A 17,873-nucleotide genomic window follows, 5' to 3' on the forward strand; every position below is an offset into this window, starting at 1 on the left:
AATCATATAAATTATATTAAAAAAAAACAGCAAGTTTTAGATTTTTTTTTTAAAAAATAATTAATAATTTAAAAAAATTGGTTATCATATTAAATTATTAAGTTTAATAGTGTACTTAATGTGAATTTGCAATGCATTTACAATAATTTGACCAAACCAAATTCATAATTTAATTTTATTTTAAAATTTTTCAAAAAAAAAAAAAAAAATCACTTATAAATATAAATTCAAATTTGATAAATAATTCATTGTTATCTGTTTACTGATTGTAAATTGGTTTAAAAACAAAAAAGGAGCAAGAAATGGAAGAATCTGGAATACCTTCTGCTATTGGTGATGATGAATGTGAGAAGAGGAAAAAACGTGGACCAGTTGGAAAGCTTTTCTTTAAGGTTTATTCTAGCTTTTAATTTAAATTAGTTTCTTAAAAAAAAAGAAAGAGAGAGAAAAACGAGAGGGAGAGAGAGAAAGAGAGAAAATGCAAAAGAAAAAAATTGTTAGATTTAATTGAATAGAAGGTTATTTGATTAATGAAACAAATTTTATTCTAAGTATATTTTAATTTTGTTAGTATTCATAAAAAAAAAAAGTTGAAAAATGAAAAAAGAGAATAATTAAAATGAAAAATGATCAAAGATTAATTTGAAATGATAATTTAAATGCTAAAATTGAAATAAAAGGGGATTAACCATTAACGAATAGTTGTTTGTTATTAGTTTTAAGTAATTTAACTAATTAAATTTAAGTTATTTGAAAGATTTATTTTGTCAAATTTAAGTTATTTGAAAGATTTGTTTTGTCAATTTTAAAATAATTGAATGATTTAATTTCTTAAATTTAAGTTATTTGGAAGATTTATTTTGTCAAATTTTAGTTATTTGAAAGATTAATTTTATTAAATTTAAGATATTTGAAAAATTTGTCTTGTCAAACTTATTTGAAAGATTTATTTTATTAAATTTAAGTTATTTGAGAAATTTTTTTTGTCAAATTTAAGTTATTTGAAAAATTAATTTTATTAAATTTAAGTTACTTGAAAAATTTGTTTTTGTCAAAATTTAAGTTTATTTGAAAGTTTTTATTGTTTAATTAACTAATTGTAATAGTTTAAAAAAATTTTGAGAAATTACTTTTTTTTCTTTTTTAATAAATTAATAAATTAATTTTAGGTAGGTGAACGTATGGGAATTGTTGAGCAGACACGTTTAGCACCTGAATTTGTTACTGAAATTGAAAAATATTACAAGTTAGTTATTAATTATTTACTTTATTATAATAATTACTTTATTATGAATTTATTATTATTATTGATCCAAAAAATAAATGTGAAAAATTTTTAAAAAAAAACAAAATTTATCATTGATCTTTTATCTGTTAAGAAAGATTCACTAATTACTTAATTAATTATAATAATTACCTTATTATGAATTTATTATTATTATTATTTAACCGAAAAATAAATGTGAAAAATTTTTTAAAAATGAAATTTTCATCAAGGAACATTTATCTGTTTAAGAAAGATCCATTAATTAATTCTGAATTTATTATTATTATTATTATTGTTACTATTATTGAACCAAAAAATAAATATAAAAAAATTTTTTAAAATGAAATTTTCAACATTTATCTTTTTATCTGTTAAGAAAATGAAACAAATAATAAATTATAAATTGAAAATTTTTCAAATTCATCTCCATTTTTTTTTTTCTTTTTTATTTTTTTTGGATAATTTTTTAAATGAAAAACTAATTATTATTTTTAGTTATAAAATTATTTCAAATTTATTACTTTCAATTTTTAAAAATAAAATTTTCATTCTTTTATCAGTTAAGAAAGATCCATTAATTACATATGAATTTATTATTGTTATTATTGAACCAAAAAATGATTATAAAAAAATTTTTTAAGATAAAATTAAAATAAAAAATAAAATAAAATATTATTAAATTTATCTCTTTCAAATTCATTCTTTTATTGATAATTGAACAATTTCTCATTTTGCACTTATCAATTAATCATAATTATTGATTTATTTTAAATTTAAAATTAGACAGTTTTTCCTTTTTAAAAAAAAAGAGAGAGAGGGAGAGAGAGAGAGAGGGACAGAGAAAAGCTTTTTGTTAAGAAATGATAAATTTACAGATATCAAGAAGATGTTGATAAGTTAGTTGATCGATTAGAAATTGTCCTGCAAAACGATGAGACAGTTTTACGGAGTGGAAATATTGAATGTAGCGAGAAAACGGATCCGTATGAGATATTTGCACAAAATATTAATGCTTTCCGATCATTTCATCCTGAAAATGCTCAGGTAATTCGGAAAATAAAATCCAGAATACTAAGCTATAAATTGTTTAAAATTTTTTTTTTTAATTATTTCTAAAGTGTTAAAAGAAAGAAAGCAAAAATCTCTTTTAAACATTAATTTTCAAAATTTGAGCACAAATTAATATTAATTAATTTAATAATTAAATAATTATTAAATTTGATTTATTTATTTTTAGTACTAATCAAATACATTGATTTTCATAAGTTTATAATTTATTTTTACTTTTCTTTTCCTTTTATTTTTTTGATTTATTAAACTTGAATGATTACTTTTGCGATGATTACTATCTATTAAATTAAATTATAACAAATGTAATTTTAGTTATTAAGTTAATATTAAAGCAAAAATTAAGTAAAATTAGATTTGAAAAAAAAAAAAAAATTTAGACAGAAAAAGATTTAATTGAAATTTTTGCATTAGTTTTAATTTTAGGTTTCATTAACTGAAGCTGAAGCAGTTGTTAAACGTTTAGCAATAATGAATCGAGAAATGCAATCTAAAGGTTTTCAAATAATATTATTAATTTTAATATTTTTTACTTTTTCTTTTTTTTAAAAAAAAAAATAATTATTTAATTTAATTAAAATTTTAACAATCTGTTAGCTTTATTTGATATAAAATTTTAGTTAATTAATATGATAAGTAATACAATAATTTCTTTTTTTTAAATTAAAATTTAAAATTTTTAATTCTGGAAAAATATTCTCAATTAATAATATTATTAATTAATATTTTAATATTAATTTTTAACAAATTTACATAATATTATTATTTTATTATTTATTAATTTCAATGTTTTTTACTTCTATTTTTTTTTTTTTTTTTTTTTTTTTTTTTTTGAAAATGGTTATTAAATTTAATTAAAAATTTAACAATCTATTAGCTTTGTTAGCAACCTATTAATTTTACAAAAAACATTTTAGCTAATTAATACGATAAGCATTCCTTTCTTTTTTTTTTTTTAAATTACATATTCAATTTTTAATTTCTGGAAAGTTATCCTCAAATAATATTAATAATTTCAACTTTTTTTTACATTTTCGTTTTTTTTTTTTTTTTTTTTAAATAATTATTAAATTAATTAAAATTTTAACCGTCTGTTAGCTTTATTTGATGTAAAATTTTAGCTAATTTATATAATAAGCCTTCCTTCCTCTTTTTTTTTATTTTTTTTTTAAATTATATATTAAAATTTTTAATTTCTGGAAAATAATTCAAGCTTAATTTAATTTAGCTAAAAATATAATTATGATAAGATAAATTTAGGTACAAATTTATCAAATTTAATAATTTATTTTAAAAATTTTCTGATTTTATTTTATAATTTCTAAATTATTTCTTTGAATAATTTTATAAATTTAAAAAAGTTAATTTTTTTTTTTTTTAGGTCGTCGATCAATTCATAAAATGCGACAATTTGTGACACACGAGAAATTAGCAATGACTGAAGCACAAAAAAAATTAATGCAAGCACGCGATACGATGGATGCAGCTCGACATGATGTTTATATTTTTATTCAAAATTTTTATTTAAATTTTTTTTTTTTTTTTTTGTCAACAATTTAAATTTTTTTTTTTTTGTTGACAAATAATTGAAATTTAGAATTTTTAAGATTTGCAATTTTTTTCTTTTATTTATATTGTTTAATATTTGATTTTATATTAACTTTCTTTTATTTTGTTTTGTTGTTTTTTTTAAATAAATTAAAATAAAAAAATTTTTTTTTTTTTATTTTAATTTATTTAAAGCTTAAACATGCACGAACAACAGAAATGGTTGAGGAAAAGGGAAAATATTACGAACGTATGGTAAGAGAATTTGATCAACAAGCTGCCCGTGTTGCAGCATTTCCCGAACATTTACCCGCGGATAAAGAGGAACATCAGAAGGAATTATTTGATGTATACTTTTAGCTATTGGAAAAATTATTTGTTAATTTTTTCTTTTCTATTTTTAAAATTCAAATTAGCTTTCTATTTTCTTTTTTAATTAAAATTAATTATTAGTTTATTTTTCATTTTTCCTCCAATTTTTTCTTTTCTATTTTTAAAATTTAGTATAAGTTAAATTAGTTTTTTATTATCATTTTTAATTAAAATTAATTATTAGTTTATTTTTCATTTTTCCTCCAATTTTTTCTTTTCTATTTTTAAAATTTAGTAAATTTAAATTAGCTTTCTATTTTCTTTTATAATTAAAATTAATTATTAGTTTATTTTTCATTTTTCCTCTAAAAAAAAAAATAATTTTTGATGAAATTAATGAATGAATATTAATTGTTTCAACATTTACTTAGTCAATTATTGTTAGAATTTAAAATGAAATTTTTTTTTTAAAATATTTGAAATTTCAGTTTATTTATTTTAAAATAAAATTTAAATGGTACTGTTTGCAGTATTTTGAAACGCTTGGAAATTTTCATCAAAATGCAAATTTATTGCTTGAAGAGCATTTGCCACTAATGAAAATACCACCGACTGTGACAGTTACAAATCCTCGTCAACAATAAACAATAATATTTCATTAATTATTAGCATATTAGCTAATTTGTTTCTTTGAATAAATTCATATTGTTATTTATTATGACAATTTGCGCCACACATATTTATTCAATCATTTGAAAGTTTATTGATTAGTAATTGGCTAATAAAAAATTGATCAATTAATAAAGTAACAAAATTTAAATTTTAAATTCATATTCTCAGCAAGTTTATTTTTAGCAAACTCTATTATTAATCAATTATTTTGATGTAAAAAAAAAAATAATATTTCAATATTTAAATTCATATTGTTATTCGTTTTGACAATTTGCGCCACATATTATTCAATCACTTGAAAGTTTATAGATAGTAATTGGCTAATAAAAAATTTATTAATTAATAAAATAAAAATATTTAAATTCATATTCTCAATATTTTGATATCAAATTTATTCATAATATTCCAATATTTAAATTCATATTGTTAATCGTTATGACAGCTTGCGCCACATATTGCCCAATCAATTGGAAGTTTCTTGATTAATAATTGATTAATAAAATAACAATATTTAAATTTTTAATTCATATCCTCAATAAGTTTAATTTTAGAAAATTTCATTTTTAATCAAATATTTTGATATAAAATTTATTCATACTATTCCAATATTTAAATTCATGTTGTTCATTATGTCAATTTGCGCCACACATATTATTCAATCATTTAAAAGTTTCTCGATTAATAATTGATTAATAAATTGAAATATTATAATTAAAATTTTTTAGGATAGAATTAAAATATTTTAGGCAATTCTCAATAACTTTATTTTTAGCAAATTTCATTATTAATCAAATATTTTGATATGAAATTTATTCATAATATTTCAATATTTGAATAATTGGTATAAAATAAACTGTAAACCAATATTTTATTTTTCTTTTTTAGAATTTTGTTTTATATTTAAGTTTTTTTTTTTTTTTTTTATTTATTAATTATCAAAATTTCATTCAAAAAATTTTTTCTTTTTTCACTTTGAATAAATGAATTTATAAAATTGAAATGAAAGTAATATTCAATTAAATTTCATCCAATGTAATTAGAAAGTTAGAAAAAAAAAATGCATCTAATTAAGGTTAGAAAAATTTTACTTCAAATTTTGAAATTAAATGTAGCATTCATTTTACTTTAATTTTACTTTTTACTTTCATTTCATTTTTAGATTTACAGTTTATCACCAAGTATAATTATTAATTTTAATTATTCTAGCAGAGAAAATAAAAACAAACAAAAAAAAAAAGAGCGATAATTTTCCTTGTGATAATGCATTTTTATATTTTATAAAATATTTTTACAAAATGTTTTTTTTTTTTTTAAAAAAATTTAAAAAAAAAATATTTTTACTTCTCATACATCTCTAAAACATTTTTCTTTTTTTTTTCTCAACAAATAAACATTAATTCCATTGGAGTATATTTAATATAAAATTAAGAATAATGAAATTTTTATTGAAAAAAAAAGAAAAAAAATTAAAATTTAATTTTTTTTAAGAAAAAGTAAAAAAGAGGAATATTTAAAAGGAATTATTTCATTTTTCAGAAGAAAAATAAACAATCAAAACTGGTACTAAAAAATTTTTTAATTCATAAAAAAAAAAAAAAGAAAAACGAAATAAATTTTTTTAAAAGGAAGAAAAAAAGTAGAAATTAGAGCAAAATACAATTAATAATTTAATAGTACAAATAAAAAAAAAATTTTTTTTTTTATTTTTAATTTTTCATTCAAATTTAACATCCATTTGTTAAGATAATTAACAAAGATAACAAAGAGAGGGAGAGAGAGAGAAAGAGAAAGAGAAAAAAAAAAGTTAAATTTAAACAAAATGAATTGTCATTGTTTGTTTATCTTTTTTTTAACTTGTTTATTTTTTTTCCTCCCTCTCTCTCTCTCTCTCTCTCTCAAATTCTTTTTATCTGATAGTATAAGAAAATAAAAATTAGAACTAATATGAAATAACAAGTTTTTAAAGATTTTCTTTTGTTTGTTTATTTTTTTTTTTAAACTTGTTTATTTGTTTTTATTCCTTCCTCCTTCTCTCTCTCTCTCTCTCTCTCTCTCTCTCTCTCTTCTGTCCATTTCAAATTCTTTTTATCAGATAAAATAAAAATTAGGAATAATATATGAAATAACAAGTTTTTAAATAATTATTAAATTTAAATTCTTCAATTTTGTCATCTATCTAATTTGTCATTTCTTTCTTCTCCTTCTCCTTCTTCTCATTCTTCCTCTTTCAATAAATTTTGAGTATGTATCGAAATGCCATAGCAAAAACCGGAATATACATTCGACCGATTAATCCGTTCCCTCATTAATGTCACCAATACCATTTTGCTGTCACCATTACAACCATTTTAATACCGGTATAATTATCATGTGACAACTGGTACCATATTCCTATATCCATTCTTTCATATATAAAAGCTGCCATATTACATCAAACAATTGAATCATTTATTCAAATTATTCATATCTTATTATTATTGGTATTAAATTACTTAAAGTTTTAATTATTTTATCTTTCTTTTTTTTTTTATTAAATCTTTAATTTAAATTAACAAAAAATTTTAAATGTTTATTCTTTATTTTAGTTTAAATGAGATTTACTAAATTAATTAGCATTTATTAGTATACTTGCAATAGTTTAGTAATAATTTGGCTTAATAGTTTAGTAAATTAACTTTTGTTAAATTACTTAGCACAAAGTTTTAATTAGCTTATCGTTTTTTCTTTTTTTTTTTTTATTAAATCTTTTAATCAAATTGATAAAAAAATTTTAAATGTTTAAATTTTGTTTGGTTTGAATTAGCATTTATTAGTATACTTTTAGTAGTTTAGTAATAATTTGGCTTAATAGTTTGGTAAATTAACTTTTTGTTAAATTACTTAGCAAAAAGTTTTAGTTAGCTTATCGTTTTTTATTAACAAATCTTTAATAAAATTAGCAAAAAATTTTAAATGTTTAAATTTTGTTTAGTTTAAATGAGAGTTATTAAATTAATTTAGTGAATTAACTTTTGTTAAATTACTTAGCTAACATTTATTGTATGCTTTTTTGAAAAATTCAAATCTTTTTTTCTCATTTTTTTCTTCAAATACAAAATTTTTTACAAAATTTGTATTTAATAGCATTAAAGTTTATTTACAACTAAATAAAAATGTATTAATGATTAAATAAGAATTATTCGACTTACTTTAATTTACTTTAACTGTAATCGATTTGTTATAATAAATTTCAATGTGGAAAAGTTTATGTGTCAGATTTTTTGTATGTTAAAAACTATATGTTAAATTAATTTGTAATTAATTAAAATTTATTTTTATTTTTTAATTTGATATTTTGCACCTTTATATTAAATTAATTTTTATTTTTTAATTGGATATTTTATACTTTTACGCTAAATTAATTCCTATTTTATAATTTGATGTTTTACTTTTACCTTCTTTTCTTGTATCATTGACAAATTTATTATTTCAATATACAATCATACAAAGCTAACTTAATTAATCAATTAATTTTTATTTAAATACTCAAAATTTTCATTTTCAATATTTTTTTTTCCGACGATAAATTAATTCTTACCTTTTAATTTTATCTTTCTTACTTTTTAATTTGATCTTTTATATCTTTATGTTAAATTAATTAATTAATTAATTTTATTTTAATACCCAAAATATCTATTTTCAGTATTTATTGGACGATAAATAAAATACTTACCTTTTTCAATTTAATCTTTTACACCTTTATGTGAAATTTATTTTTATTTTTTTAATTTGATATTTACATCTATTTCTTTCCTTGTATTTATTATTTCAATATATAATTATACAAAGCTAACTTAAGTAATCAATTTAATTTTAATACCAAAATTTTAATTTCAGTATTTGTTGAACGATAAATTAATTCTTAATCTTTAATTTGATGTTTCACATCCAATTTTTTCTCTCTTAAATGATTGACAAATTTATTATTTCAATATATATTTATTCACAGCTAACTTAATTAATTAATTAATTTTTATTTAAATACCTAAAATGTTCATTTTCAGTACTTTTTTTTTGGACGGTAAATTAATTCTTTCCTTTTAATTTCATCTTATTTTTTAATTTGATCTTTTACATCTTTATGTTAAATTAATTTTTGCTTTTTAATTTGATGTTTCGCATCTAATTTTTCTTTTCTCAAATCATTGACAAATTTATTATTTCAATATATAATTATACAAAGCTAACTTAATTAATCAATTTAATTTTTAATACCAAAATTTCAATTTCAGTATTTATTGGACGATAAATAAATTATTTACCTTTTTCAATTTAATCTTTTACATCTTTATGTTAAATTAATTTTTGCTTTTTAATTTGATATTTACATCTATTTCTTTCCTTGTATTTATTATTTCAATATAATTGTACAAAGCTAACTTAATTAATCAATTTAATTTTTAATACCAAAGTTTCAATTTCAGTATTTATTGGACGATATTACATTTCAATAATTTCCACAGTCAAATAATTATGACTAAAATTAAATTAGCAGCTTTTTCGGCTATAATTACTTCAATTATTACAATAACATTTATTTTTACACAAATTCATCAATTTTTTGGTTCTATTACAATGCTAAAATATAAATTAACCATAGGAATGGATGAATTTATGATTATGCAAGTAAGTTTAATTTCAATTTAAATTAAATTTTCAATTTTTTTAATTTTTTTTTTTTTTTGAAATCAATTTTTTCAATCTTTTAAATTCATTCCTTTTTCTCATTCATTTTGATTCAATGAATCATAAAAAATTGTTTGACCTGATCATATTGACCTGACCTATTAACATATTTACAAAATTTAAATTAATTGCCAGCAAATTATCCGAAAAATATTTTTCAAATTTTACTAGAATTAATAATAATATAGAAATGAAATTATGCATAAATTTAAATTTGAAGTTGAAAAGAAAAAAAAAAAAAAATTCATGAATACAATGCGAGTAAGTATTGTATGATTAAATCATTTTTGAAATTTTTTTTTTAAAAAAAAAAGTTTTTCAAAATTAAAAAAAAAAAAAAAAATTGTGCTGAATTTTTGATTGATGCATTTTTATTACTTATTGTTGTTGTCGGTGGTGAAAATTTAATTTTAATATAGGAATTTTTACTACTTATTATTATTGTTGGTGAAAATTTACTTTTAATATTTAAAAAAAAAAATAATTTAAAAATTTCAATTTTAAAATTTAATAACTTAATAAATGGATAGTTTTTTGCTATAAAAGATTTTCTTTTGTGGTTTTTGACTAATTTCACATTTTTAAATCTTTTTTTTTTAGCACAAAACAATAATAATAATAACAAGGAGAAATTATTTAAAACAAATTAATGCTATGCTAAATTAATTAAAATTAAATCCAAATATTAAATTTAAAATATAATTTTACAGTTTGCATTAATAAATAATTAAATCTGAATGTTAAATTTAACAGTTTGCTTTAATAAATAATTAAATCTTAATATTAAATTTAAAACACAATTTTACAGCTTATAATAATGATAATTGAATCTGAATATTAAATTTTAAATATAATTTTACAGTTTGTATTAATAAATAATTAAATCTGAATGTTAAATTTTAAATATAATTTTAAATAATTAAATTTGAATATTAAATTTTAAATATAATTTTGCAGCCTATATTAATGAATAATTAAATCTGAAAATAATTAAAATGAATAAAAAAAAAAAAATAAAAAAAAAATAGAAGAGCTATTTAGAAAAATTTTTATGAAATTTGAAAACTATTCAAAAACTTACAATTATTCGATTGTATTTGAGTTGCTGCAAAAGTATTTGCATTTTGATTTAAATTTAAAGTTAGTAAAATTAATAATAATAATAAGAATAATAATAGAATAAATAATGTTCATATTAACTTAGCCTAAATAATTTTTAAATGTTAGATTTGAAATAATCTTATAAATCAAAGAAGTTATAGTTTATTAATTATTACTACTTTATTATTTCTTTTTTACTTTTGTACTGTCTTTTCACTATTTTTTTTTTAAATAATCTTTTACTTTTTACTAGTTTTTACTATTTTTCCATTCATTAATTTCGAAAATACCTCAGAAAAAGCCAAATTTTTCATTTCTTAAAAAAAAAAAAAAGGAAATAAGCTATATGAATATTTCAGAAAGTTAGAAAAATGATTAATGATTAATTATTAAACAATTAAAAAAATAATTAATTATTAGACAATTAAAAAAATAAAAAATAATTATTCGAAAGATAATTAATAATTAATTATCAAAAAATTAAAACATAAAAAAAGAAAAGAATTTAAACAAAATAATTAATTATTAGATAATGTTCTATTAGACAATTAAAAAATGAAGAAACAAAAAAAAAAAAGTTTTTTATCAATATAAGCAGTAAAATTAATAATTATTATAACTATAATTACTAATTAATATTAAGCTATAAAATTATATTTGAAATTTAATAATCAATCAGCAAAATAAGCTATAAAAAATTATATTTAAAAATGATTATTCAAAAAAATATTTTTGATATTTTTATGATAAAAAAAAAATTTTTTTTATAGGATCAAACATGGATCGAATTACAAGAAGCACGGCTAATGCAACCAATAAAACAAAAACGTTTGGTTCGTCAGGTAAAACCGGAACCGAAATGCAGTAAGTTTCTCGTGAAAAAAATTTATATTTCAAAAAAAAACTTTAAAGTTTTTTTTTTGAATTTAATTTAAATGAATAAGTTAATTGATCAGTTGTTTATAGACTGTGATACGTCGAATCGATGTCCACCAGGTCCACCAGGTAGACCAGGTATGGATGGAATGGATGGTATGCCTGGTCAACCAGGTCCACCAGGTGAACCTGGTCTTCCGGGAATTGCTGTACCAATTGAGCCATTGAAAGATTATGGTTCATGTCGGGTATGTCCTCCAGGACCAGCTGGTCATATGGGTTATCCAGGAGCACCTGGTTCACCGGGAACACAGGTATTTTAGTTACTTGATTTATTTTATTCAATTTCACATTTCAGGTAAATTTTAAATTGTAGCTCAAATCGAAAACTTTAACATTTTTATACAAAAAAAAAAAAAAACATTGTTTACAGGGTGCACCTGGAAATGATGGCCTACCAGGTCATCCAGGTCAACCTGGTCAACTTGGATCACCGGGTGAAAGAGGTGAACCAGGACCAATTGGTAAAGATGGACCAGTCGGAGCACCAGGTCGAGAAGGAGTCCGTGGCCTACCGGGTGCATCAGGTGAACCAGGTCCACGTGGTCAAATTGGACCTAAAGGTTTCATGGGTCCGCCAGGAAATGCAGGAAATCCTGGTACACAAGGTGCAGTGGGACCACAAGGAGATGTTGGACAACCAGGTCAGTTTTTTTCATAGTCTTTTCCAGAAGAAATTAACTTTACTTATAATAATTTTACTAGCCATATACATTACCAGTAAGTAAAGTAAGCGTACGTAATTTTTCTCTAACTAGTAATTTTCTTTAAATACTTTTAAGCATTATTAAATTTTTATCATAATTATCAGTAAATAAAAAATAAAATTACACCATTCAGGACAACGTGGTTATGCTGGTGGTGTTGGTGCACCTGGTTTTGTTGGTTCACCAGGTGAAGATGCTGGATATTGTCCGTGTCCACATCGACGTACAAGAAAAGTTGTTAAAGTAGCAGCTACCACATCAAGAAAATTGTGAAAAAACCAACACAGTTATACCATATTGTAATAAAATGATTGTTAATCAATTGATTAAAGATTAGCACACGTCACTTACGTTTACTTACTTATTATTAAAAGACCGCAAAAGTACTTATTATTAAAAGCTTATTATTATTACTTATTATTAGAAGACGCTGAAGTTAAATTTAAAGGTATAAAGGAAAAGTTAAATAATTCAACAATATATACTTTCATTACATATTTTTAGAGTAATAATAAAGAATTGTTTTTTTTTTTTTTTTAAATGTAAATATTTGAAAATTTTTAATTGAAAAAAGAAAAACAAAAAACAAAGAAAAAATAGCCAAAAAGGAATAATAAAAGAAATTAATTATTAAATAATATTTAATTAGTAAAAAAAAAAACTACTCTATCTGCTTTTATCTTCTAACACAGTAATTTGCTTTTTTTTATTTTCAAAAGTTAAAAATTTTATATTATTAGTGATTTAAGTATTTAATAAAAACAAAAAAGTATATAATCAATTTTAAGTATATAATAAAACGAAAAATTATTGCACAACAAACAAATGATTGAATTTAATTTGTTAAATAATATTTAATTTTTGTTAAATATTATAAATTAAATGTTAAATAATATTTAATTTGTTAAAAAATATTTAATTAATAATTGAGTAATTGCTAATTTCTCTTGCAATAAATTACAAAATATTAAAATACTATATATTATAAATAAAAAAAAATTGATTTCAAATATAAAATAAGATAAAACTACTATAATTCAATAATTGATATTTCAAATATAAAATATTTAAACTAAAGTATATATCAAATATAATTTCAAATACAGTTTTATAATTGATGCTTTCATAAATAAATTATTCAAAATTTAATGTTGAAAAATTATCATTTTTTTAAAATATTTCCTTTTGAATGATTTTGAAATTCTCGTAGAAAAAATCAAATTATTTTTGATATATTTTATAAAATAGCAATAAAACGTCGTAATTATATTCTTTTTTCTTTTTTATTGAAATATTGAAATAAAAAAAAAAAAAAAAAAAAGAAAAGATTTTACTCTTTATTCGATTGCTTAATGCATTTGCACTTTTTGAAGGACATTTTTGTATATTTACCTCCCCATTTCGTGCGCAAATGTCACAGCGTCAATTCATTTCGGTCAATTGTTATGGGATTAATTGTTAGCCGGAAATTAAACTATTTCATTTCTAAATCATATTACAAAATCTGAGAATAGAAAATAGTTTATTACTATGATAATAGTAACTCAAACAGATTATTTTAAAATTACTGATAAAATTATTTGATTATGCAGCAAAAACAAGATTCAATTTTTTTTTTCTTCCATATGTAATAGATGTAATGAAAATGTAATGAGTTTTTAATTTATAATTCAAATAAAAAGTAAGTTATTGCATAGATTAAGCTGTTTCAAAGATTTGATAACATTTGATAACACATACGATATGATATGATATGATATAATACATCAGCAAATTTAATCCGTTAAAGTCATTAAAACATTTGTGTGCAACTGATATGATGTGATATGATGCGATATAATACATCAACAAATTTAATCCATTAAATACATTAAAACGTTTGTATGCAACTGATATGACACGATATGATATGATGCCAGGCGATGCAATGTGATATGACATGGTATGATATGATATATGATACGATATGATATGGTACGATACGATACAGTATTTTATAATGCGATACGATATGGTATGATCCGATACAATATATGATGTGATACGGTACAATATAAGATACAATACGATGCATGATATGATATATGATACGATACGATACGATTCGATACAATATGATATGATACGGTATAATATGATATGACTTGATACTATACAATACAATATATGATAGGATATGATATGGTATAATATATCACGTGATACGATACGATACAATATGATATGATATGGCATAATATGATATGACGTGATACGATACAATACAATATGATATGATATGGTATAATATGATATGACGTGATACGATACAATACAATATGATATGATATGGTATAATATGATATGACGTGATACGATACAATACAATATGATATGATAGGATATGATATGGTATAATATATCACGTGATACGATACAATACAATATGATATGATATGGTATAATATGATATGACGTGATACGATACAATACAATATGATATGATATGGTATAATATGATATGACGTGATACGATACAATACAATATGATATGATATGGTATAATATGATATGACGTGATACGATACAATACAATATGATATGATATGGTATAATATGATATGACGTGATACGATACAATACAATATGATATGATATGGTATAATATGATATGACGTGATACGATACAATACAATATGATATGATATGGTATAATATGATATGACGTGATACGATACAATACAATATGATATGATATGGTATAATATGATATGACGTGATACGATACAATACAATATGATATGATATGGTATAATATGATATGACGTGATACGATACAATACAATATGATACGATAGGATATGATATGGTATAATATATGACGTGATACGATACAATACAATATGATACGATAGGATATGATATGGTATATCATATGATACGATAGGATATGATATGGTATATCACGTGATACGATGCAATACAATATGATATGATATGGTATAATATATGACGTGATACGATACAATATGATATGATACGATATGATATGGTACGATACGATATGATATGGTACGATACGATATGATATGATATGATGTGACATAATACATTAACAAATTTAAACCATTAAATTCATTAAAACATTTTTATGCAATAACAGACCACACAAATTATACAACAAATTGTTGTAAAAAATGTATAAAATATTCAAAAGTTCAATTATTTGTTACTATGAAACGTGAGAGAAACGTGAATGAAACGTAAGTTAAGATTTAATTAAAACAATCTAAAAAAAAGCATAAAAATGAAAGTAAGTATTGAATTTATTTTTATTATTAACAAAAAATTGTTATTCGTTATGCGAAAAACATAATATAATTTTTCATTTAAAAATATTACTACGATAATTATTAGAATTAAAATTATAATTTATAATTTAAATTTCATACTCATTAGCATTAAACCTTTGAAACGAAATAAAATAACAAATAAATTCTCATATGGAAAATGAATGCATTTCCGGTTAGATTAATCGTTACTCTAATTTGTGATGTCCTATTTTCTGAATTTTTAATTTTTAATCTCGTCATCCGATAAAAATGAGATACGCTATTTTCAGGCAAAAATTTTAAATCTCATCATTTGGTTGTGTTTATAATTTAACAAATGGAATAGTATTTTTATGTTAAAATTATCTAAAATTATGTTTTTTTTTTTTTTTTCATAATTATTTTAAATTGGAATTAACTGCATATTTAATGAATAATAGTTCAATTACATAAAAATTAATCTATAAATTTTTTTTAAACATTAAAAAAATTATACAAACAAAATTATTTTTGTTATTTCAAATAACCAAAAAAAAAAAAAAATATTTTTGTTGTTTATATTTTGAATAAATTAATCGCAGTTAAAGCTTACAATTCTAATTCCTTCCTTTGAAATCAATTGCAGCAATTCATGAATTCAATTCTTAGAATTAATTCCATTAAAAAATTCATTCCAAATAATGTAAACAAATAAATAATATTATCATCAATATCACTTATCATTCCTTATCGTTTCATTCATTTTCATCATTCTCTATCATTTCATACATTCATGAATTCAATTCCTAAAATTAATTCCATTAAAAAATTTAACCCAAATAATATAACAAATACATAATATAACTGTTCAATCGAATTTTCTTTTTCATTTACTCATTTAATCGTTCATTGCAATATTAATTAATTACCCTTCTATCATTCCATTCATTCTTATCATTCCTTATCATCTCATTCATTCTTATCATTCCTTATCATCTCATGCATTCCTATCATTCTCTATCATTTCATTAATTCTTATTATTTCATTCATCCTTATCATTCCTTATCATTTCATTCATGAATTCACGAATTCAATTCCTAGAATTAATTCCATTAAAAAATTAATACCAAATAATATACACATATGTAAGTGAATAACTAATCTGATTCATCCATTGATTGATTTAATTCCTATCAATAATAATAATAATAATAGTAATACTAATATATGCGATTAGTTTTTTTCCCTAATAAATATTTCCAATATGAGTAAAAATTTGCCCCCCCCCCCCAAAAAAAAAAAAAAAAAAAATAAATTTTATTTTCAAGAAATCTAATTTATTTCACAAATATAACCAATGTTTATTCTGATTAATCACCAACCAAAAAATGAAAAAACCATTTAGTCGAGAATTTCTTCATTCAACCATACATATATATATGTCTATTTTATTGTTTGCTAATATTTGCTACCGATCGGTACAATTTATTTCTCACATTGCTTACTTTACATTCTTTCCATGTTTACTTCCATTTTTTTTTTAATTTCAAAAAAAAAAAGATTTAATTTTTTTTTGCAATGATTTTCACATTTTTGCAGAAAAATCAAAAAAAAAAAATTTAATATTTTTTATTATTTTTTATTTGTAGAAAATAATTTCTTTGTATTTATTGAAAATTTCATTTTTTTTTTTTCAATTAATTTAGCATTTTTGCAAGTAGAAATTATATTTTTCATTTCTTTTTTACTTTATAGAAATTAATTTCTTTGTATTTATTGAAATTTTCACTTTTTTTTCTTCAATAATTTTCATATTTTTGTGAAAAAAAAAAGCAAAAAAAAAAATTTATTATTTTTTATTTCTTTTTAACTTTATTTCGTTTCAAATTTTTTGTTTTTTAAATTGAATTTATTATCATATAGGAAAAAAAAAAAACTTTTTTAATCTTTTTTTTTTTTTTTTTTTTTTTTCTACAGTTGAAATTATTTATGGAAAAAAGAAAAAGAATTTAACAAATAATTTTTTGCAACTATTAAATTTTATTTCAAAAATATTTCACTCACTTTTTAACTTAAAAAAAAAAAAAAAGAGAGAGAGAGAGAGAAGAAGGATTATAGTATAAAGTAGTAATTGTATAAGTATGTATGTTTGTATGTGTATGTGTGTGTGTTTGTTTGTCTGTAAGACCGGTTGAAAACAATTTTAAAAACTGAGAGAGAAAAAAAAGAAAAGAAATGTGGAAAAA

At 20.0% G+C, this 17,873-nt stretch overlaps 2 protein-coding genes across 2 annotated transcripts; both read left to right on the plus strand.

The window, feature by feature from the left end:
• Nucleotides 1-302: 302 nt before the first annotated feature.
• Bm18083 (Uncharacterized protein) lies at nucleotides 303-4,839 on the plus strand (the record flags this gene model as incomplete). Its single annotated transcript, XM_043075973.1, has 7 exons — nucleotides 303-392; nucleotides 1,170-1,246; nucleotides 2,143-2,311; nucleotides 2,762-2,831; nucleotides 3,717-3,832; nucleotides 4,079-4,231; nucleotides 4,726-4,839. 7 exons carry the CDS (start codon nucleotides 303-305, stop codon nucleotides 4,837-4,839), a joined length of 789 nt encoding a protein of 262 aa, XP_042931907.1.
• A 4,669-nt stretch (nucleotides 4,840-9,508) lies between these two features.
• Bm4904 (Cuticle collagen 7 precursor, putative) lies at nucleotides 9,509-12,609 on the plus strand (the record flags this gene model as incomplete). The annotated part of the gene is made up of 5 exons (XM_043075974.1): nucleotides 9,509-9,532; nucleotides 11,464-11,557; nucleotides 11,660-11,883; nucleotides 12,003-12,273; nucleotides 12,470-12,609. 5 exons carry the CDS (start codon nucleotides 9,509-9,511, stop codon nucleotides 12,607-12,609), a joined length of 753 nt encoding a protein of 250 aa, XP_042931908.1.
• Between the last annotated feature and the right edge of the window lie 5,264 nt (nucleotides 12,610-17,873).

The sequence above is a fragment of the Brugia malayi genome (genome assembly GCF_000002995.4).
Source record: "Brugia malayi strain FR3 genome assembly, contig: Bm_v4_ChrX_scaffold_001, whole genome shotgun sequence".
NCBI classification, from domain to species: domain Eukaryota; kingdom Metazoa; phylum Nematoda; class Chromadorea; order Rhabditida; family Onchocercidae; genus Brugia; species Brugia malayi.